The sequence below is a fragment of the Meriones unguiculatus genome, chromosome 20 (assembly GCF_030254825.1).
Source record: "Meriones unguiculatus strain TT.TT164.6M chromosome 20, Bangor_MerUng_6.1, whole genome shotgun sequence".
Taxonomy (NCBI): domain Eukaryota; kingdom Metazoa; phylum Chordata; class Mammalia; order Rodentia; family Muridae; genus Meriones; species Meriones unguiculatus.
Genome location: NC_083367.1, coordinates 63472965 through 63495428, shown reverse-complemented (window position 1 = coordinate 63495428; position 22464 = coordinate 63472965). Strand labels below are relative to the sequence as shown.

At 48.4% G+C, this 22464-nt stretch overlaps 1 protein-coding gene across 1 annotated transcript in view; it reads left to right on the top strand.

Annotated features, from left to right (window-relative positions):
- Nucleotides 1-22464, top strand: part of Sytl3 (synaptotagmin like 3) — a 54081-nt gene that overhangs the window by 4446 nt on the left and 27171 nt on the right. The window contains exons 3-5 of the mRNA XM_021635727.2: nucleotides 10298-10362; nucleotides 20872-20923; nucleotides 22342-22411. Of these exons, the coding sequence (XP_021491402.1) occupies nucleotides 10298-10362; nucleotides 20872-20923; nucleotides 22342-22411 (187 nt within the window). The remainder of the gene's footprint in view (nucleotides 1-10297; nucleotides 10363-20871; nucleotides 20924-22341; nucleotides 22412-22464) is intronic.

The following is a 22464-nucleotide window of genomic DNA, read 5'->3' as shown; positions in this document are numbered from 1 at the left end:
CGGCTCCCGACAAGAAGAGGCCTTTTTGTTTGAACTAGCCCCGTCTTTCTGTCACAGCACCTATCTCCCCTTCCTGGATTGGTTGCCCTCTTTTCTTGGTCTTGCTGGAGTCAGGGCCCTTCAGGGTTTTCTTAGTTCAAGAGAAAAACCCTAAGCAGAACCATGCACTGCCCTGGCCACCTGGTGGGGGTGTGGGCCTAGAGAGGGGATTGGTTCCAAGCTATCTCCAGAAAGGCCCAGGTACTTTCTTCCCCACTCATCAGCCACTTGGCTCTGATGTCTGCAGTCAGCCATAACAGTGAACCTTTAGCAGGTTTTCCCATTCTGATAGTTAGCTGCAAACTAAGGATCAAAACAGAAGGTCTGGGCTGAGGCACTCCCCTAGGACGTGACTGTGCTGAAATCTCTGCCCTCTGCGGCATCACCTCTACTCGGCATCACGCCCAGAATGGTAACTCGAGCCACTAAGCACACAAAATGTCATTTCTATAACCCTCGGCTTCCTTATTTTGCAATAAGGATGTTTTTCAAAATACCTGTCGCAATTGTGTCATGCCAGGTGGCTTCGTGAAGGAAGCTGTGTTAGAAGAGAGCTTGTCTGCAGTAACTCAGGCCTTCTCTCCCTTCTTTCTGTTCACGTCACACCCTCGCTCCTGGCTGTAACTGTCCACTCGGGGTCACCACCTCACAGAGCTCAGCTGGTCCCCTCTCCCGGTATCACAGACGGGGACCTAGGAAAGGTCCATATTCCATCCACATTTCTCCCCCTTGCTTTTCCCTCAGTAAAAATGAGAACTGGACCAGGAAAGTAGGTTTTTTTACATCAGGAAAGAGGAGACTGGAAGGGAACACCAATTAAGTATACAAAGAAGGGCTGGGCGTGGTGGATTCTGTGAGTTCCAGGCCACCCAGGACCACATAGTGACACTCTCTCCCTAAAGAATGATAGACAACTTAGATTCCGGCCGGGAAAAGGGCCTGTGAAGTGTGCTGGCTGTGGTACAGGAGGCCCCAGGAGACATTTGGCAGCTTCTTCCTTCAGGGCAAGTTTTACTCTTAGAGACCTGAGTCCCTTAAAGCTCAGAACCAGGAGGGAGAAGGGAGCCGGGCTGAGTCAGAGCTGGCAGTGGCTTCCAGACCATCATGGCTGGAGCCCAGGCTATCATCCCAGCCTGCCTGACAGGATGCAGCCCTGGGAAAAGCAGAGTGTGAAGAGGCCCATGCAAGCCTCTGTTCTAGGTCATGGCAACTGCTGTTAATGTGCATACTCTAAAGAAGCCACAACAAGGGTCTGTGGCTATGTTATCTGGTGGCCTGAGGAGGTGGAAGACTAAATGAGCAACAGGAGCTGGGCCTGGAGTGTGGGTTTGTACTGCTGCTTTCTCCAGAAGCTGAAGTACAGGAATCACAAGTCCAAGGCTACAGGGTGTAAGACCAGCCTTGGGGCCTGTGTGTGGCTTATTGGACAAAGGTTTGCTGTCTGTCAATGCAAGCCCGACAACTTAGCAAGGTCTGTCTCAAGATAAAAATAAAGAGGCCTGGGTATGCCTCTCAGAGTAGAACATTTGCCTAGCTAGTGTGTTCAGGGTCCTGGGGTCAACAACCTGTATAATTGTTTTAATGTAATAAAAACTCCATTGCAATGAATGAGGCATCAGGTATGGAGGTGCATGGCAGGGATGACAAGAAACTCGAGGGTGGCTCAAAGGGAACTGGGCTCTAGCAGGTAAAGGAGGGAAGAATGAGTCTTGATCCTGAGTCTTTGAAAGCGATAGTGTTTCTTGTGGAAGTGGATCATAGGGTATGGTAAAATCAAAAGAAGTAGAGATGTGGGGAAGCGATAGAAGGAATTCCATAAACAGAGACACGGTTGAAAGGGCTTAGAAGGATACATGGCCCATCGGTTGGAAGTCGCCTTCTGGAAAGAGCAAAGCTGACTCCATTGAAAAGGCACAGTTTCATTGCAAAGAGGAGGGTGATTCCAGCGAGAGGAAATTGGGAGAGCGGTGATTCCTGTAGGAGGGGCTGACTACCAAAGGAAGAGGGAGCTGCCGCCCCGGAAGGGTGACTCCAACAGGAAGGGGTTCTCCCATGGAAAGGGGGCGGGTCCTTAGGGAGAGGGAATACTTTGTGTTAGAGCAGCAGCTCTCAACCTGTGGGTTTCGCCCCCTTTGAAAACCTCTATTTCCAAAAACACTTACACATAGGATTCATAACAGTAACAAAATCGCAGTTCTGAAGCAACAACAAGAATGACTTCATGGTTGGGGTCCCTGTAAGGCGAGGAACTGTGTTAAAGGGCCGGAGCATTAGGAGGGTTGAAAACCGCTGGACTAGAGCATTCACAATCAGGAGGTGTGGAACAGCGTGAGCAGAAGGAAGCAGGGGAGCCGGCTGCGGAGCTTCCCCTGGGTTCCGATTGACGTATTGACAATTCTGCCATGGTATGGTATAAGGTAGCAACTGCTGAAATGTCAGGCAACTAAAGCTGCCAAGGTTTGCTTTGATTTTCCCCTTTAAGATATGACACGAAATCAAATCCATCACACCTGAAAGAAGCCTGCTCATTTGTCTGGAGTGGATTTCTGGGGAATTACTCTTGCCCAGTCCTTCCCTTCCTCAAATTGTATGCTTTCGTCTATTGCTTTGTTCGTGCTTAGGAGCTGGAGAAGTCATTCATTCTTTAGGTACCTGTGGGTTTGCGCTCTCTGTTTCTTCGGGGTCCTTTGTGATGGTGTTTTTGTGGTGTTATGGAACCCAGGGCCACATGCATGCAGTCATTTTGCCCTGCTAACATGGCTCAGACCTAGACCCTCATGCATGCTGACCAAGCGCTCTCTACTTCTGAGCTACATTCTCCAGCAGCTGCCTGCACACAGCCTGAGGGACTCACTTCACAGTGGGAGTGAGCTGACAGGCGTCAGAAAGCCAGTATGCCGCTGAGAGCTCCACCCCCAGCTCTGGATGTGGCCAAACAGCAAACCGTAGATTGGCTTAAAAACCTTAGGAGACTGTCTAACTTAAAAACAGATTTCCACTGTGCTTCTCAGACACGAACTTTGTAGATGACAATGCCATGCTAAATACCAAAAGGCTGGTCACTCCTGCTTGGACCAAATAGGTTCAAGCCTGAAACTCAGGGAGTTCTCCAAGTCTGAACATATTTGAGCAATAAGTGTGTTCTGGAATTTTCATAAAATAACTTGAGCAGAGTGTCTTAGTTGGGGTTTCTATTGCTGTGATGAAACGCCATGAGCAAAAGCAAGTTGGGGAGGAAAGGGTTTGTTAAGCATACACTTCCACATCACTGCTCATCAGCAAAGGAAGACAGGACAGGAATGCAAACAGGGCAAGAAGCTGGAGGCAGGAGGGGATGCAGAGGCCATGGAGGGCTGCTGCTTCCTGGCTTGGTCCTCAAGGCTTGCTCAGAACGTGCTCTTTCAGGCACTTTCTTATAGAACAGTGGTCCTCCACCTTCCCAACTCTGCATTCTTTAATACAGCTCCTCATGTTGTGGTTGACCCCCCACCATAAAAGTATGTGGTTATTACCTCATAGCTGTAACTTTGCTACTGTTCTGAATCATAGTGCAAACATCTGTGTTTTCTGATGGTCTTAGGCAACCCTGAAAGGAGCGGTGACTCGCAGGGGGAGAAACACTGTTATAGGACCTAGGCCCACCAGCCCCAGGATGGCCCCACCTACAGCAGGCTGGGCCCTCCCACATCAATCACTAATTAAGAAAATGCCGGAAGTTGCCTACAGCCCAATCTTGTGGACGCCCTTTCTCAGCTGAGTCTCCCCGGTGTCAGATGGCTCCCGCCTGTGTCAGGTTCACATAAAACTAGCCGGGACTCAGAGTCTGAGATGGGAAGGTCCCGACTGAGGCAGGTGGCGCTGATGCTTTCAGGGGCTGTTTCACATTGCTCAGGTGTCCTGGATGTGCCAGCCCTGATGCCAGTGGAGAGAAGTGTGAGTTCAGTTGACCCTGGACTTGGCATCATCCCACTCTTGAATTACTCCTATAAAGCAGAAATGATTGCCATAAGATCCTGGGATCTATTAGAAGGGACTAAATACTTTTCCTTTTTTTTTTTAGTGTTTGCATGTACATGTACATGCATGTGTATGGATGTGCGTGTGGAGGGCAGAGGTTGCTATCAGGTATCTTCCCCCAGTGCTCTCCACCTTACAGGTTGAGGTGGGGTTTCCCATGTGAACCAGAGCTCATCCAGCTTCCGTCAGGGACCCCTGTGTCCACTTCCTGTATGCTAGGGTTATAGAAAGAGATCACACCTACCCAACATTTATGTGGGTAAAGGGCATCTGAATTCCAGCACAAAGTTTGTCTGAGGTAAACATGCTACCCACTGAGCCCTAGATTAAATCATGTTTTAGATTTGGACTTGGGGAGTCGGGGGCCTCACACATGCTAGGCAGGTGCTCCATTGCTGAGCTGTAATGTTCACCAATTTCCTTGTTTGTTTTTATATGTTGATCAAGGTCTGGTTAAGAGGCCTCACTCGGCCTTGTACTCTCTCTGTAGTCTAGACTCTGGCTTGTGATTTTCCTGCGTCATCCTCTCCCATGGCTGGGGTTCCAGGCCTCTATCACCAGACCCTGATAAGCTGGGATTTGGATTGGACATTAGCGTGTTCTTACGGAATGGCATGTTGTATTTTCTGCATGGCATGAGAAAAATTTTATTGAAAATCAAGTGACATTTTAATGAAGGTCCCAAAACGATTGTTTCCTATTAAGGTAAAACTTCCAGAGTTGAGTAAATTTCAGACTAACTCTCAGTATTTCCATGAGTCCACTGTTTAGACAAAATCCTGCGTTACCACTTGCCGCCCACAATGGCAGATAACTGAAATGACCCACTGTGAAGGTGACCTACTTCCCATTCACTGCTGTCAGTGAACACAGCCCTGTGAGGGAAGGACCAGCCATCCAAAAGGCGGCAAAGTGACGTCAACCAGGAGTGTCCAAGCAGGGCTCACTCCGTGCTGAGAGCAGAGTTCAGTCCCCTCACGGCCCATCTTTTGTTTCAAACGTGTAGCGCAGTGAACAGAGACCATGTGTCTGTGCTTCTTGGAGGTGACGCACAGGGGCTGGAACCCAGGACTTTTTGTGAGTGAGGCAAGCCCTCCACTGAGCTACCTCTCTGGATCTATGTGTTCCCCGTGACATAGAAACAAGTCTGAGACAGTGGATAAAGAATTTCACATGGCCAAACACCAGCCAGGAAGAGTTCCTAGAGGGCTGGGCTATGTGTTTACTTGTCGTGGTGTAGCGCATGCTACTTCATATGGAATATGTGTAAGAGCAGGGAAATTATTTACAGGCTTCTGACATTTTATCCACATACAAAGAGAGGGTAAAGACTCCTAATATGCTTGAATCCAAAGCAGACGATGAAAATGTAGAAAATTGCTGGGCGGTGGAAGCGCATGCCCTTTAATCCCAGCGCTTAGGACGCTGTAAATTCAAAGACAGCCTGGTTTACAAAGTGAGTTCCACGACAGCCAGGGCTACACAAAGAAACCCTGTCTCAAAAAACAACAGCAAAAAACAAAAACAAAAACAAAAAACAAACAAACAAACAAACAAAACCAAAATGATAAAATAATTTGTATGACTTGAAAGTGTATCTGTTCATGCTTGTTTGCATGCGTGTAAGGATAGGTACACATGTGCCATGGCACACATGTAGAAGTCAGAGGAGACAACCTTAGTTGTTGGTCCTCACCTTCCATCTTTTTCTTTAAAGGTTTAGTTTAGTGTCTGGGATGGAGTGTGTGCGTGTAAATGCTGGTACCCTCAGAGGCCCCAGGCACCAGATCCCTTGGAGCTGGAGTCACAGGTAGTTGTGAGCTGCCTGACATGGGTGTTGAAAACTAAAATTTAAGTCCTCTTTATGTACGTGTATCTGCTGAGCCGTCTCTCCAGCCCTGGCTTCCATTCTTCTGCCTTGTCTGAAACAGGATCTAATGTTCACCAGGGTAGCTGCGTATGCCAGGGTAGCTGGCCTCTGAGCTTCTGAGAATTTGTCTCCTCCCATAGGCTCTTGCTACCACATGTAACTTTATGTGGGATCTAGAGATCTGAACTCAGATCTTCACACTTGTGAAGCAGTCACTGACTGTACCCACTGAGCCCAGCCCTAGATTGCATCTTAGTGCTTAATGAAGAGAATACATTTTTGAGACAGGGCCATGCTGGCCTTAAGAATGCTTCCGTACGGTTATGCGTACCCTTCTTGTTGAAGGCCAGGCTCACTTTGTGGTCAGTGCTTGACCTGAAGCCAGTTCCTGGCTTTAAGCCCCCTTTGAGAATGAGTGAGCTTTTGATTCTATGATGCCTTTGGTCTGTCCTCACTATTGTCATCTACTCAGTTCAGTGGAGCCTGTCACCATACAAGGAGGCAGTTTACCCAGGCTGCCACTTGGCATGGCAATGGGGTCAAGTGTTCCCCGGTGGGCACTCACGGTCGCAGCGGGGCTGGGGCTGAGAGGTCGGGCAGCTGGGGCGGGTCTTTCTGTACATTGTGTTTTCATGAGGCTTTCCATAAGAACTTATTCAAGTCCACAAGACAGACCAGAGTGCAGCCCCAGGCCAGCAGACGTCATACGGCTCCTGATGACTCAGCTCCCGTCCTGCTCCACTGACACAGCTGTTTCAGTGTCGTTATGAATGAGCCTCTTTTTTGCAGAAGAGAGCTGTCCCGGGTTTTGGCCCAGTCATGGAACTGACCTTAGGCTGCTTTGCTCTGAACTGCCTCCCACGCTGTGGTGATTGGGTGATGGTAGGGTTAGATTCTGGAATTTCTTTGATTCAAATGCATACTTACTGGTTTTCAGAAGCCACCGAAGCGCTCCTTTCATAAGAAAGCGGTGGACCTTCCCATTCCCCCAACTGCCTACCCTCCACCCAGTTCCCAAGTCAGTGGGTTTCAGGGTGCCTTCAAGGGGCTTTCCCACCAGGAGTGACCTCACTGGGTTTTTAGTCCTGGGTCTTACCCTTTTAATCAAGAATTCCAATTAATGCCTCTCTGTCTTCTGTAATGCAATATCAGAGGAGCTGACCTTGCTCTTATCACCTGCTCTTTATGCCCTGGAGATGACCCCCCCCCCATCATTACAGGTAAAGTGTGTCTGGGAAAGGGGTCTCTCCACTTGATCTTTATAGACCAAGGTACATCCTTCTGAAAAAATTTAAAAAGTACTATACAGAGAAATATCTGGATAAAATTAAAGATAAGCTGCCCCCAATGACGTAAATATAATATAAAATTATCTTCAATCATTTTCAAACCCTTCTTTTATGATTCAATTAAATAGTTAAAAACATTTAGGGCATTTTAATTTTGTGGGGGTGTGAGTGTCAGGACAGCTTGTGGGCATCAGGTCTCCCCTACCACATGGGTTCCTGGGATTGAACTCGGGTTGTCAGGCTTTTCAGCAAACACCTTCACCCAAAAGCTAGTTTTCAAAACGTGAATATATACACATGGTGGCTTTGGAGGCCAGGAAGCAGTGTCAGAGTCCTTGGAACGGGAGTTATAGAGAATTGTTAGCTGCCTGGCCTGCCCCTGACCTCTCTCTATGTAGTCCATGGACTTCCAACCTTTTGGCTTCTCTGGATCGACTGATCGAGGAAGAATTGTCTTGGGCCACACATCCAGAAGTATCCAACCAGAGGCCAGAAAACGTGTTATCTTTTCCTCTGCATTTCACAGCTTTTCCTTGTTTTGTGTTCTGGGAAAGCAGCTGAACCAAGTCAACCTCAGTCTGAACTTAGTTGATTTGGTTCTGCCTTTTACTGGGTGTCAACAGGCCTCCCTGGGCTTGGGTCTGGTCAGTGTCCCAACCCCCCTCCACTCTGTCCCCTGTCTCCTCCAGCTGGACTACCTGTTGTGGTTGTGGTTCATTTTGCATGGAGGCAGCAGCCATGTTTTTGAAAGCTGCTAGCCCTTTCTAGTTGCCATGGTGATGCTTTCTTAGCAAGGCAGTCCCTCTGGTCTTGCAGGCCCCGTGGAGATTACCTGTGGCATTTTGCCAGTGGCTCTTTGCCATCTCCTTAGACCTCACAACTGTCTAACTTGAGCCCTAGGAGATCTGACACCGTCTCCTGGCCTTCAGGGGTACCATGCAGTCACATGGGGCAATGCTTGCATGCAGATCAAACACACAGACATATAGATTAAGCACGAGTGTGTGCTTCTCGCCTGTGCCCTCAGCACCGTCCTTTAGGCAGCACAAACCCCTCTGAAAGCACACTGCTACAGGCTCTATCCACTTTGAATCCCACCTCCTCCCTTTCTTAAGGGACTCCCGGAAGAGGTGGGAATATTCGTTATTCATCGGTACACTGTGCTGGGTGTCTCTGGGTGCCATGGACAGGGCTCCTGAGGTTAAGAAAGGAACAGTTGGGGATGTTTTGCAAGAAGGGTTGATAGCAGCGCGATAAAATCATGGCTTTATCTTCATCACAAGTCTCCACCTTTTCATAGTTGCCTAGGATTTAATCACAAACTTCTGTCTGTTTCCTGTACCAACGTCAAAAGCAGCTCAGCTGGGCTTGTGGGCAGACAAAACAAGCCCACGCTGATTTCGCTTCATCACTGTGAAGCACCTTAGCTGCAAGGTTGTTTGAAGAAAAGCTTTCAACTGGGTGAGTGCACAGACGGCTCTCAGCAGGAGTTTGAAGCCGGACTGGCCCACACAGGAACCCTGCCACTATGTTTCACAGCATTGGCTGCTTCATCTGGAGGTTTTGCAGCCTCAGCATCCGGCAAGCCACCAGGGTCTCTTAGCAGTGTTCTTGGGGTTTCTTTGCCATCAGGGCCTTGGCCAAAGAACAGACCTACAGGGATGTGCCATTTTCAGACATTCAATCAATTCTGTAGACACAGACCCGTCTTCCACCTCCTGTCAGTGGGATGGTGAAAATGTCTTCAGTGTCTCTGCAGACCTCATGTCCACTTCATCAGTTGCACGAAGCATAAATTAACTGCTTCCGTGCCTGCAGGTGCTGCAGTTTGATGCAAAGTGAAGTCCTCCCCTCTAAATGCCTATTTAATTTGCTGCTTGCTTGCAGCAGTGAGGTAAAAATGTCTTTCTTGCTAGGCTCCTCCTGCCTCCTCATTAGGAGACATCTGTGTGCTGGAATTTTCAAAGCATGTTCAACAGTTATTGCTCGTTTGCTAATCCGGCGTTAGCAGGGTTGAAGCCCATAAAGATGGTTGCCAGTGCTTCCGGAAGCAGATGGGGCATCAGGTGCGAGATGGTTATAATTCCAGCCTCCCTCAGGTGGGGACTGCCCTCCATGCATGTTCATCCTGTGGCTCTCAGGTTGCAAGAGTTTGTATACGTTTATGTGACATCTGTACACAACACTGTCATCTACAAAGACCCCTGTGCCGGTTAGTGTTTGTCATCTTGACACAAACTAAAGTCCCCTTGGAAGAAGGAACATTAATGGAAGAATTGCCTCCATTGGGTTTACCTGTGGGCAGGCCTGCGGGGCATCTTCTTGATTGATGATTGATGTGGAAGGGCCGAGCCCATGGCGGGTGGTGCCAGTCCCTGGGTAGGCGCTCTTGCATTGTATAAGAAGTCAGTTGGGAGCAGGCCAGCCAGCAGCATTCCTCAGTGGTCTCTGCTTCAGTCCCTGCCCTGACTTCTTGCCCTGTCCTCCCGTGGTGGTGATGGACAGTAGCATGTACCCCAAACAGACCTTTCTTCCTCAGGTTGCTTTTGGTCAGTGTTTTCTCTCGGCAACAGAGAGCAAACTAGGACAGCGTGTTTGAGCATTCCACAGATAATAAAAGAGTCTCTTAGTCTGTTTACAATTTCATGCTGGGCCTCTGGTTGAATACTTCTGAATGTGTGGCCCAAGACAATTCTTCCTCTTCCTCGTTCAGTCCATCCAGAGAAACCAAAAGGTTGGATGTCCATGGGCTACGTAGAGAGAGGTCAGGGGCAGGCCAGGCAGCTAACAATTCTCTGTAACTCCAGTTCCAAGGACTCTGACACTGCCTCATGGTCTCCAAAGGCACCAGGTAAGTACGCAGTACACAGACATGCACACGTACAAAAATGATACTAGTGTTTAATAAATAGTTTTAAAGGTGTTATAATTCGGAAGATGGCTCACGCGTGTAATCCCAGCACCTGAGAAGCCGAGGCATGGGTGGTTGGCTCTGAGGCTGGGCTGCATGCTCAGCTATAAGTCACCCTCAGCTGGAGAGCAAGGCCAGCTCTCAAATAGATTAATTCTGTTTGCGTTTCAGAAACGTGAAAATCAAAACCGGAGAATGGTTCTTTGAGGAACGAGCCAGGAAATTTCCAACTACAGGTAAATACTCTTAAAACTCTAACTCATGTAAAATGATCATTTCTAGTTTTTAAATATTTGGCGCCAGTTGTGGTGGCACACACTGGTAGAATTTGCTGAAAGGGGAGAAGGCAGGAGAATCATGAGTTTGAGGCCAGCCTGGTCTACCAAATGAGTTCCAGGACAGCTAGGACTATACAGGGAAATCCTGTCTTGAAAAACCTAAAATAAAATATTTGGAGTTAAGTTTTTTTGGTTGAAAGGAGGAAAAACAAACAAACAAACCCTCACGGTCTTGGAATTGTCAAAACAGGAAACTACAGGGTTTTAGTGATAGATCTGGCTGTCATTTGTGCATCGTGAAGTAGAGCCTCTGGTGTACACAGTCAAATGAGAGCACCTTAAGCAGTCACTCCTGAGTAGAGAGTGGGGGTTCGAGAGGCGGGGACAAATTCAGTGGCTAGGACCAGGTTACTGATAAGGACTTCGTATGCAACTCAGACCAAGTAGATCCTCCTGTTTTCAGCCATCTGTTTGGGATCCCTCTTCTTCCTTAGGGATACTTATTTAGCACAGGTGACTCCATTTTGGTTTGCTCTGGTCTCAGACCACAGCAGTGGCCTTCCGGGACTTCAGCTGTGACCCTGACACCTACCTGGTGCTCCCCATCCACCTGTCTGCCCTTTCCTGCTCCAGAACTGAGCCCATTGGTTGCCTTCACCTGAGGCTCCTCCGTGTCTGCCCCCTCTCGCCCTCTGGAAGGCACTCTCTCTAAGTCTGTGCTTTGCCAGGCTCTCCGTGCTTCTGGAGCCCTGTTTCTCTGAACACAGAGCATCTGGTTTGTTCATGGTTTTCTGGGTTGTTGCAGGCTACTTTTGCGCACTGCCGCCTCTTTCTACAGTAGAATTTGAGCTTTTGCAGTCATTTAAAAATTTTTTGAACTCTTGTTTATCCAGTATTTTGTTCATGATCCTTAATTTAAAAAATAAATTGGCCTAGATCCAGGCTCAATTGAGAGCTACCTCCAGAACTCAGCTCAATAAAAGGGTTGGGGGGTGCTGGGCATGGTGGTCCAAGCTCATAATCATTGTGGCGGCAGAGACTTAGGGCTTTCGGGGCAGCCAGTTTCCCCGGGGTAAGCACGCAGCCAATGAGAGAAGCTGCATCACATAAACAATTCGGAGAGCACCCCTCTCCACCTGCTGTATGCATTGAATAACCGGCCTCTCGCTCAAACAAGAGAGAAGTGAGCAGCACTTCCACCAGAGGTGATCCTTTCACCTCCACAGGAACCCCACAGCATGTGTGTGCTGCTCTCCCCTCCCCCACACACGCACATTCACACACAAAAGGTAAGTAAGTAAACTTAAAAGGTCACTGGCTGGAGCTGTCACAGCGTAGAGAGCGAGATTCACGAGAATGGGACCGGAGTACTGGGGTGGGGACTCCTCACTCTTCTCTCTCTCACTCACACCAAAGGCAATTTAAGATGAAGGCATTTAGCCAGGGGGCCAAGGCAGCTTTAATCTCAGCACTCAGGAGTCAGAGACAGATGAATCTCAGAGTTAAAGGCTCTAGAGAGTGAGTTCCAGGACAGCCAGGGCTACACAGAGATATCCTGCCTGGGAGGGTGAAGGGGGGAAGAAAGAGGTTTATTATAGCTTATGGTTCCAGGTGGAGAAAGTCCCTCACGGCAGGGAGGTGTGGCATGGTGGTGGGGAAGTAAGTGGGCCAGTCACACCATATCCACACACAGGAAGCAGAGAGTACAAACAGGAAGTGGGACCAGGCTCTAAACCCTCAAATCCACATCCTTCCTCTGGCAAGGCCCCACCTCCTTAAGATTCCAAACCCTCCACCAACTGGGAGCCAAGTACTCAAACACTTGAGCCTACGAGGGACGTTTCTCCTTCAAACCACCACAGACGTCGTCTGAAATGTATAGGTGACCATATACCAAATATAGAGCCTACAATTTGGTCAGCCCTTTCGCTACTGCCAGTGACTATACCGGTTCACTGTGGTGAGCATCTTGTTCTGGGATCTTGGCAGTTCTGTGTAATTCCCTTGGATACATTTCTTAGGAGGTCAGCTGGCTGACTGGAGGCAGGAACACTTATGTTTTGCCAAAGCACCTTCTAGGAAGGCTGTCTCCTGACAGGTTGGGCCAGCTGCCTTCTCCTCATACTCTGGTGCTCTCTGAAGCATGATCTCAGATTCTACGTGCGCTTTGGTTTTGACTCTAAGTACTATGTATTCATTTAAAAATTGGAAAGCGAGACTGGCTGGCTGGTGATAAGGCTTGGTAGAACACTTGCCTGGTATTTGTGGGACCCTGTGTTCAATCTCCCCATCAAAAGGGGGGCATTAAAGGAGAAGGGGGACGGGAGGAGAGCAGGAAGAGGAGGAAAATGGAGAGTAGTAATGTTAAAAGCAGTCACACCCAGAGAACAGTTGCTAATACTGTGTTACACATTACTTCTGCTCTGTGTGTGTGTGTGCACTCGTGCCCACGTGCATGCGTGTGCTCTCATGGGCATATATTCACATTTAAAAAACTAGAGGCTAGTGAGATGGCTTTTGGGTGAAGTGTGCTTTCTGCCAAGCCTAACACCCCGAGTTCAGTCCCGGAACCCTCAATCCGCCTCACACAAGTTGTCCTCTGACACCCATTAAATTAAAATGTTCTAAAATCTTTAACCATTTAGTTGAATCATCAGAGACTTGGGTTTAAAAATTAACTGGAGACAACTTGATATTGCTATGTAATTGGGAGCAGCTCACCTTTCATTTTATCCCAATATTTTTCTGTATAGTACTTCATAAAGAATGTTTTCCGGATACTTAAACATCATGATTTCTGATGACCACATCTCATCCGTCCTCAGAATGTCCCATCATTTGTTTAACCAAGTTATGATTGTGGGTCGTGGGCAGGACAGGGCTATTTGATGATGGGGTAAATCCACGAGTGTCCACCTTGGGCTTTTTCTTTTTAGCACTGGAAACCTTGAGCCAAGTTTAATGGTTAGTTGTGATTCCAGGGATCATTATGCCCTCAGCACTAGTTTCCTTTTTATATGCTTTACTTTTCTCCCTTAATGGTTCTATTAGCTACGTGCCATTTAAGATAAGTGTTACCAAACTTCCCTTGAAAGTAGACTAGATAGGAATAATATTCAATAAAGAGTAATAGTGATGGATAGCTGGACTGTCTCCTGTGCCAATCTCACAGCCTTTAAAATGGCGTAAGGGCTGGTGAGATCAGGGTGGGGAAGAGCGTTTGCTGCTCATCTACAAGGTTGTGCGTTCACGTCTTCAGAAACGGCAGGAAGCTAGTGTGACTGTGTTTGCACTGGTGCCCCAGGACTGTGATGGGACGGCTGGGACTTCCTGGCCGGCAGCTCTCTCTAGGTTCAGTGAGAGAACCTGTCGGAGAAACAAGGTGGAGAGCGACAAGCCAGCGCCACGCGTGAGTACACTACATTTATACACACGTAATAAATGAAGATCCAAGGATGAGCAAAATAATATAAATAAAAACTTTAAAAGCTCAGATCACAGAGGCAAATTGGTGAAAATTAAAAAAATAAATAAATAAGCATTCTGTACAGAAACAGTATAAAGCATTTGGTTGTTTGTTTTTTTTTCTGATGACATAGTACATTTTTTCCTAAGACTTTTAAATTAGTTTTGTGATTTTTTTTTAATTAATTTACTTATTTTATGTGTGTGCCTGGGTGTGCATCATGTATATTCGGTGACCATGGAGGCCAGAAAAGGGCGTTGGATCCTTTGGAGCTGGAGATACTTGATGTGGGTGCAGGGATCTGAACCCAGGTTCTCTGCCAAGGCTGCAAATGTGCTTATCCACCGGGCCATCTCCCACCCCTATTCTGAAACATTGTTGTTGGGGTTTATCTGAGCCATGGGAGCGTCTGTCTGTCTGTCTCGGAAGGGTCTTTAGGAAGCTTCCCTGGCTGTCCTGACAGTGTCCCCCCAGATCTGCTGTCACAGTATTTGTGGTGTGTGCAGAAAGTTTTTAACATGGTTTCTGGGACCCAGGCTTCACCGTCAGCTGAGAGTGTTTCAGGTTTGTATCTCCTAGCTTCACATACTGAAGTTCAGTTCAGTGAAGCAGTTGGGGGTATGTTAGATGGAGTCAGTGCGACCTGGACAAGGTTGTGATGGGCAGGTCCCCAGGCACTTTATGAGCACTGTGAGTTGGAGAACCACCCGTCAGTGGCTGTGTTAATTATGATGGACATTTTCTTAGGTCACGCCACAGCTGAAACTGGAAATCCACCTTTGCTCTTGGCTCCACCTTCTGGCTGGTGGCTGTAAGTGCACATCTTTACTTTGGTGCCAACAGTAGCTTTTGATTTCATTCTGCAAGCATGACACTTTTAGGCCTTAACAGTCATGAGTCTGGCTGGGCATGGTGGCACACAGCTTAACCAAGGATACACAGGGAAACCATGTCTTGAAAAACAAAACAAAAAAATAGTCATGAGTTTGTCAAGTGTCTGCATAATGTTCATAAACCCTGGATTCCATCCCCTACACCATCAAAAGAAGGCACAGTCGTGCAAACTTGTAATCCCAGTATTTGGGCATTGGAAGCAGAAGGATCAGAAGTTCAAGGTCATCTTCAGATACAGAGGGAGTCTGAGGCCAACCTGGACTACCTGGTCCCTTGACTCGTGTGTGTGTGTGTGTGTGTGTGTGTGTGTGTGTGTGTGTGTGTGGAGTGATAAAAATCAGGCATCTTGTACATCTGCAGTTCAAGCACCCAAGGGGCTGAGGCCGACTCTACAGCGAGACCTTGTCTCAAAGACAAAACAAAACAAAGAGTAAGACTTCAACATGAGTTTCACGTTAAATAGGGTAAATGTTAAAGTAAACACCTTCTCAGACTTGCGCTGTTGTTGATAACTGGAGATAAAATGGTTTGGGGAGGTTGGCCCTCTACACACCCTCAGCTTACTGTCCCCAGGACTCATTGCATCACTAACCAGATGAATTTGGCATCTGGTCCCTGTGGAGGAGCAGGGATTTTTACCCCCTTCTGGTAGCAAGCAGGGTTTAATCTTTCAAGTGACTTGTGAGGGTCTTGTTCTTCTACACAGGCAACATAGTCAGTGCCGTCTGGTCATGAGAGTTTGAAGACAGGTGTGGGCTTGAAGCCCTTGGGTTCATGAGTGAAGGGAAGGTGGGGGCGGGGGACATGGCTCGCTGGCCAGAGGGCTTGCCCACAGCAAACAAGGCACTGGGTTCTATCCATCCCCTGTCCAGAGAGGACAGAAAGTAAGTCGGGTGATGAGATGGTTCCATTCCCAACCCTGGTGACCTGTTTGCTCTCCAGGCTGTGCAGACAGAGATTTCACTCCCAAATGTGTCACTTGCACAGTGAAGGATAAAAATTGTAAACGTAATACAATTTTTTTAAAGGAGCTAGGTTCCATCGCGTACATGTGTGACTCTGTCCAGGACTGCCTGTGTCCCTCCCCACTTTTCACTCAGCCAAGGCCTGCCTACCCCATTCATCAGAGAGACTCGGCAAGGGGTGGTTCTGCAAAGCCAGGGCTGATAGCTGGGGGTTCACGCTCCTACTGGTATCTTTAATTAAATCACATTTATTTCCCAGAAAGAAAACGTTCCACTTTTTATTTCAAAGAAAAGATGGAATCCCGTCTTTGATTGCCTTTTGTTTGATATTCCTCCTTAAGAGGAAAGGCTACAGACAGCACCACAGAAGGAACTGTGAGCTCTGTTCCCAGCAGGCTGGGTGCTTGTCAGGCCCCTGGAATTTAGGAATTTTAGACTGGTTCAACCAGACTCGGTAGAGCATAGGTTATTAAGTCAGATTTCATGATCAATAGATAAAATAAGACCCTGGCCTTTACACTTTCTGCTTTTACCCGATTTCCATAGGTAGTAATCCTCTCAAAGCAGATTCTTGAAGTTTTTTTTTTCCATTAAAAAAAAAAAAGCCAATTTAGTTTGTTCTTTGGCAACGTCACAGATGTATACAATGCATTCTGATTACTCTCTCCCTGACCTTTGCCTCCTTCCTTCCCAGCTCTGTAAAACCTTCCTGCATTCTCGATCACCCCATTGGGCTTTGTTCTGGTATACCTCTGAATGATTCGTTGGTCAGGAAGCCTTGGCAAGCCTCCTGTCAATAATTAGATAGTGTTGGTTTCCATCAGCGCTATACTCACAATCACCACCCTCGGGTGGCAAGCTGCCTTCTGGGGAGATGGGATAAATGAGATGAGGCTCATGTCCTCAGTCTAATGGAGGACATGAACATACACACAGCTTTCGGTGGGCACAGGGACTTCAGGTCACCTCCAGATGACAGTCGTTCATCATTCCAGGTTCATTTCTGCTACTGTGATTTAAAAAAAAAAAAGCCATAAGCAGCTTAGGGGAGGGAAGGGTTTATCTGGTTCACAGTTTCAGGTCAAAGTCATCACTGAAGGAAGTCAGGGCAGGAGCTCAGGCAGCTCGTGTCTTCACATCCACAGTCAAGAGCAGAGAGAAACGAATACACCCTTGTTTGCTTGCTTCTTACACCCAGCCAGCTTTCTCTAGTCTTACATAAGCGAGGGCCCCAAACTAGGGAATGGCGCTGCCTGTAGTGGGCTGGCTCCTCCTCCAATTAGTAATCAAGACAGTCTCTCAGAGACATGCCCAGAGGCCAACCCGAGCTAGACAATTCAGCTATTGAAACTTGACTCAGGTGACTTCAGATTGTGCCAAGTTGGCAGTTAAAACTAATAGCACCCAACAGTCATACCTCTATAAATAAACCTTTAATGGAGACAGGAACAGGAAGTACAGACAAGGTCCAGTTCCAGTGGAGACAGACCTTGGGAGAATATGAGGTGTGGGTTAGGTACAGTGAGTCTGGGAAGTCGGCCTGGCCAAGACCAAGTATTTGGTCAGTCGTGGCAGCAGGTGACCCTGGAGAGGAAGGCGGTGACTAAGTCACAAGGGGTCTCTCTAGGCTGGCTTCCTAGGACACCACAGAAAAGTGCCATGGCCCTTGTTACTTTCCTTGCTCCAAGCAATGGAAAGTTATTGTCTGATAATTTAGAGGCTGGAAACCTCAGACCAAGGTGAGCATGAGATGGGGCTTCCTCGTGCTCATCTCAGCAGCCCTGGCGCATCCCTGGCTTTTAGAAGCTTCACCCCAGCTCTGCCTCCATTGCTGCCTCCATGTAGTCTCCCGCTGAGCAGGTCCAGCTTGGGTTCAGGTTTCCCTCTTTATAAGATAACAGCCCTACCAGAGAAGGACTGTAAAGGCTTCATGTCTGTTCTTACTTGCCCCCAACAGATAAAATATTTCTATTTCCCCCACGTTCTGTGGTGAGAAAAGAGACAGCTTTGTGGGAAGTGTCTCAGAAGAACGCAAGGGACTCCCAGCCCTGAGGGACTTAGGAGCCCTGAGCTTTCACTCTGATGACTCTTGAAAAAGAGAGAGTAATGTGACCAGAGGGAGAATATCCCTCTAATGTTTAAAAATTTTTGTGTGTGTGCACGCACACACGATTACTGGAGCTGCCCTTAAGATATAAATCCTGTGGTTGCAAAAAGCCCTCACCATCCAGGACCTGGTCTTGCCTGCAGCGGGGCAGGACACAGATGCAGTCTGCACATCCCCTCGGAGGCTACGGGAAGCAGAAGCGTGTTTTTAAAAAACGAAGATTCAGTAGTTTTGGAGAAGTAAAAGCAAAGAGCGAGGGAAATGGGCATGAGTAGATGACAAAGCCAGACAGGGCGGCACGCCTCAGATTCTGTGTGCCCCCAGTCACCCTCATTTTAGCATCTCATGTCGTGTAGGTTCTGATCTGCAAGAGAGGGTGGATCAGGGGTTCTGGTAGCCCCCCTTTTCCCGAAATATGACACACGGATCTGAGGCAAGCTTACGTACGTTGTAAGCTAAGAGGTTTTTCTTAAAGATTTTATTTTTTACTTTGTTTTACGTGTGTGAAGGTTTTGCCTGCATGTATGAATGCGCATCACATGTGTGATTGGTGCCCACAGAGGTCAGAAGAGGGAATTAGATCCTCCAGCACTGAAGTTACAGGAGGCTGGGAGCCACCTTGTGAGTGCTGAGAACTGAGTCTGGGTGAGTGCTCTTGGCCACCGAGTCATCTTTCCAGCCCCAGAGCTCTAAGCGCTTCCCATTTGGTTGTGAGCCTCAGCTTGCCAAGCCAGCAGGGGGCAGCAGAGATCTAGGCACACAGTAGTAAGGCAGCTTTCAGTGGCCGCAGGGGAACTATGAAAAGTGGAGGCCAGGCTGGGGGTTAGCAGAGGGTCTGAGATAAGAGCGTGAGGTTGGAATGCCTGGGGGAGTAACAAAGAAACAAGGTGCAGCCAGGACTCCAGGCAATAAGAACCTAGGTGGAAAGGGCAAGCGAGGGTTGTACGGCGTGGAGGAGCCCCGAGAGATGAGAACACCCGGGGCACCATGTGGGGCTTGTGACTTAGGCTTTGAGTGACAGAACATAGCATCAGATTTGGGGGTGCGGGGGTGGAGAACAGTGGCCTTGGGGGTTGTGCCTCAGGGCCAGGTGTTACAGATGTCTAAGGGTGAGAGGGAGTAAGGGAAGGGTAACGGGCCATGAAGTAGGTGCTCAGAGCTCACTGTCCATTGCGTCTCTGCCCTGGGGTCCTGACGGATATGCAGTGCTATCAGGTCTTGTCTCCCTTTCTTCCCCCTTCCTTGTTTTCCTCGGACTCCGTGCCTTCCATCACCGTGCGGTGAGGCCGTCTCGCCCTCATTTCCTGCCCAGACGATGCCACCAAGGCAGCTCTCGTAGGTGAGGGACTCCAGGCTCTGCCTGCTGCTTTTACTAGCCTGGCCTCCAGCCTTTGGGAGAAGGGCCACTTAATACAGCAGCAAGTGGGGATGCTCCCAGCTTGCTTCCAGTTATGAAGCCCAAAAATGTACACAGCAAGGAGACTTTAGGGCTGGGGTATGACCTTAGGTCTGAGCACTCACGCTAAGAAATTGGGGGCAGTGGTGCACACCTGTGAGCACAGCCTGGAGGTAGAAACACCAGGATTTGAAGTTCAAAGCCTCCTCCGACTATGTAGTGAGTCCAGGGCTAGCCTGGGCTACATGAGACCCTGTCTCAAAACAAGACAAGACAAAAATCCCTTAGATATGATTTTAAGGGTTCCTGCCCCTTCTGGGGCCAGCCTGACTAAGGACCCGGAGCTGGGGCTACATCCTGCTTTGACATCAGGAGCTTGATGTCAGGACTTAACTCTAGATGCTGTCTGTCTGTCTGTCCTAGGGGTCCCCTTGCCTATACCGGCATTCTCAACATCCCACTCGGTCAGTGTGTCCTTAAGTAGCACCGCTACCCAAATCTGTGATATGAATTAAAATCTTCCAAACAACACAAGCGCCATCTTGTCCTCCCAGAGCCGGGGTCTGGTGAGTGGTGCTGTGTGGAGGCTTTCAAGGTCTCCAGCAGAAAGTCCACTACCGCAGTGCAGCCCAGCCACGCTCGTGCCGGTAGCCAAGAACCACTGTGGTCCCAGGACTGTGGACCGGCAGAATTTTTGTTTGGAGAGTTAGTACATCAAGAAGCAAAAAAGGGCTACTGTGGCAGGTGCAGTCTGATTTAGGAAACTATTAGTCACTGCGACTGGACATAAGGAGATTACATTTTTAAAGGGATTACCTTAAGTCTTCCTCACAAGGGGCGCTCTGAGGGATACATTCAATTATTCGTGTTCCCTGGGGGAAGGAACTGGGGAACTTGGGGATTGTTTCAAATTTCCAAGATTTACAAAATCTAATTCAACGTTAACTTCTAATAGAAGCAGTCATTCCCAGACCCGATGGCTTGTGGTGTGTGTGTGTGTGTGTGTGTGTGTGTGTGTGTGTGTGTGTGTTAGGGGGGGCTTTAAACAAGACAATGATTGTCCAGTAGATGGAAAGCTGCACAGTAATCCCCAGCATCTATATTTTCATGTTTATTTTTTTATTTTCTGGGTATGGGTGTTCAGTCTGTGTTCCACAGGCGTGCCCACAGAGGCCAGAAGAGGGCACTGAAGCCCCTGGAATTGGAGTTACCAATGGTTGGGGGTTACCATGTGGGCCTGGGAATCAAATCTGGTTCCTCTGGAAGATTAATCAGTGCTCCTTCCAAGCCTACATTTATAGAGACAGAGACAGAGAGGGAGCACATGTGCACATGCGTGACTGTGCCAGGCACATGGGTAGAGATCAGAAAACAACTTGCAGGACTCTTGCTCTCCCTGCGGCACTCGGACTTTGGGGCTGGAGCTCAGCTTGGCAGGTTTGGTGGCGAGTGCCTGCACCTGCTGAGCCATGTCACCCGTCCTTCACGATCCGACTTTGAAGCATTTCTGTCACCCCAAAGGATCTCTTTTTTATAAGAAGACGTGATATTAAAGTAATCTGAATACACGGATCCCTGTGTTTGCGTCCAGTACAGTATATTCGCAGTATTGACTGACCTTGACTTGTTCCTCCCCCAGGCAAACGGGAGACCGCTGGGGCGAAGCTGCTGCAATCTTATCAGAGGCTGAGGTGAGCGTGGAAGGACAGAGCGTTTCATGTCAGCAGGAGCTCAGAGGACACCCTGAAAGAGCTTACACACCCCGGCCTTCTGAGGTCACTGCTCTGAGACGCAGCTTTTTAAATTATGAAGCTCCTGGAAAAGGTTGAAAGAAACTTGGAGATTTTCATAAGGAACCATCTAGCTATCCCATTTTTACTCACAACATTTTTTCCCCTCAAATTCTTCTGAGATGCTGCAAAGAATGAAATATGGTTTTGACTGTGTGTCTGATGACACTCTAAACCCAAGCAGCTGCTTCTAGTTCCCTTCTTCCTCTGGCATCTTCCCTGGTGCCAGGCCTATACCTAATATGTTTGTGGAATTTAAAAAAACAACACCCACCCATTGGCTGTTGCTTGCAGCCTTGAAGTAGCTGGAATCGCCCCCCCCCCCATTCACCTGAGTTTAGAGACCATCGCTGAGAGTTCCCCCGGGTGCTACATTTTTTAGCTTATGGTGAAATGTATCCAATCTCAAAACTTAGAACCTCTTCCTCCTGCTGCTCCTGCTCTTTCTGCTCCTTCATCTCTGCCCTCCTCCCTTCTCTCCCTTTAACCTCCTCCCTCCCTTTCTCCTCTTCCTCCCCCTTGCCTAGGGTCTTGCCAGTTGGCCCTATGGTTTGGTCATCACTATTTAGTCCAGGCTGGCCCTGAGGTCCTGACAGTCTTCTTGCTGCAGCCTACCAGCACTGAGATTACAGGGTCGGGACCGCATCCGCTTGTTACTTTCTTGTTTTCCCTGCCCCCATTTGTTCTGACCACTTTTAGCTCATGCTCCCAGTATTTCTCAAAGTATTTCATTTTTTGGCTTTTCCTTTGGCTCTTCTGCTGGTGTGGTTCACTCTAAGAATGCAAGAGTCTGAATAGGATTCCACATATGAAGTCTGGGTTCAAGAACAGTTCAGTGGGGGCGTCAAGGTAGCCTTGTGGCTTTAGAATATGCTGGAGAACTCAGTGAATGACTGGACTGCAGACAGTGACAGGCTCATGTCCATACCCAGACCCCAGCACACTGGGAAGAGAGATCAAGCAGTCCTGCTGCTGCATTTCCCTCCTCCCTCCCTCCCTTCCTCCCTCCTTCCCTCCCTCCCTCCCTCCCTTCCTTTCTTCCTTCCTTCTTTCCCTTCTTCTTTTTGGTTTTTCGAGACAAGGTTTCTCTGTGTAGCCCTAGCTATCCTGGAACTCACTTTGTAGACCAGGCTGGCCTCGAACTCACACAGATCCACCTGCCTCTGCCTCCCTGAGTGCTGGGATTAAAGATGGGCACCACCACCACTCAGCTGGCATTTCCTTTAAAAGGAAACTAGATAAAAACAAAACTAGAGCTTGAATGATTAGCACACACATGAGGAGTTCTAACCCATTACTCTTGTGTTTCTCCTTGGCAGCAAAATCTCTGTGGTTCCTCCAACGCCACCACCTCTCAGTGAGAGCCAGTGCAGCCGCAGCCCCAGCAGGGTAACTTGTCGGTCCAAGGGTCCCTGGGTGGGGGGCGGGGCAGGAAGGCCAGA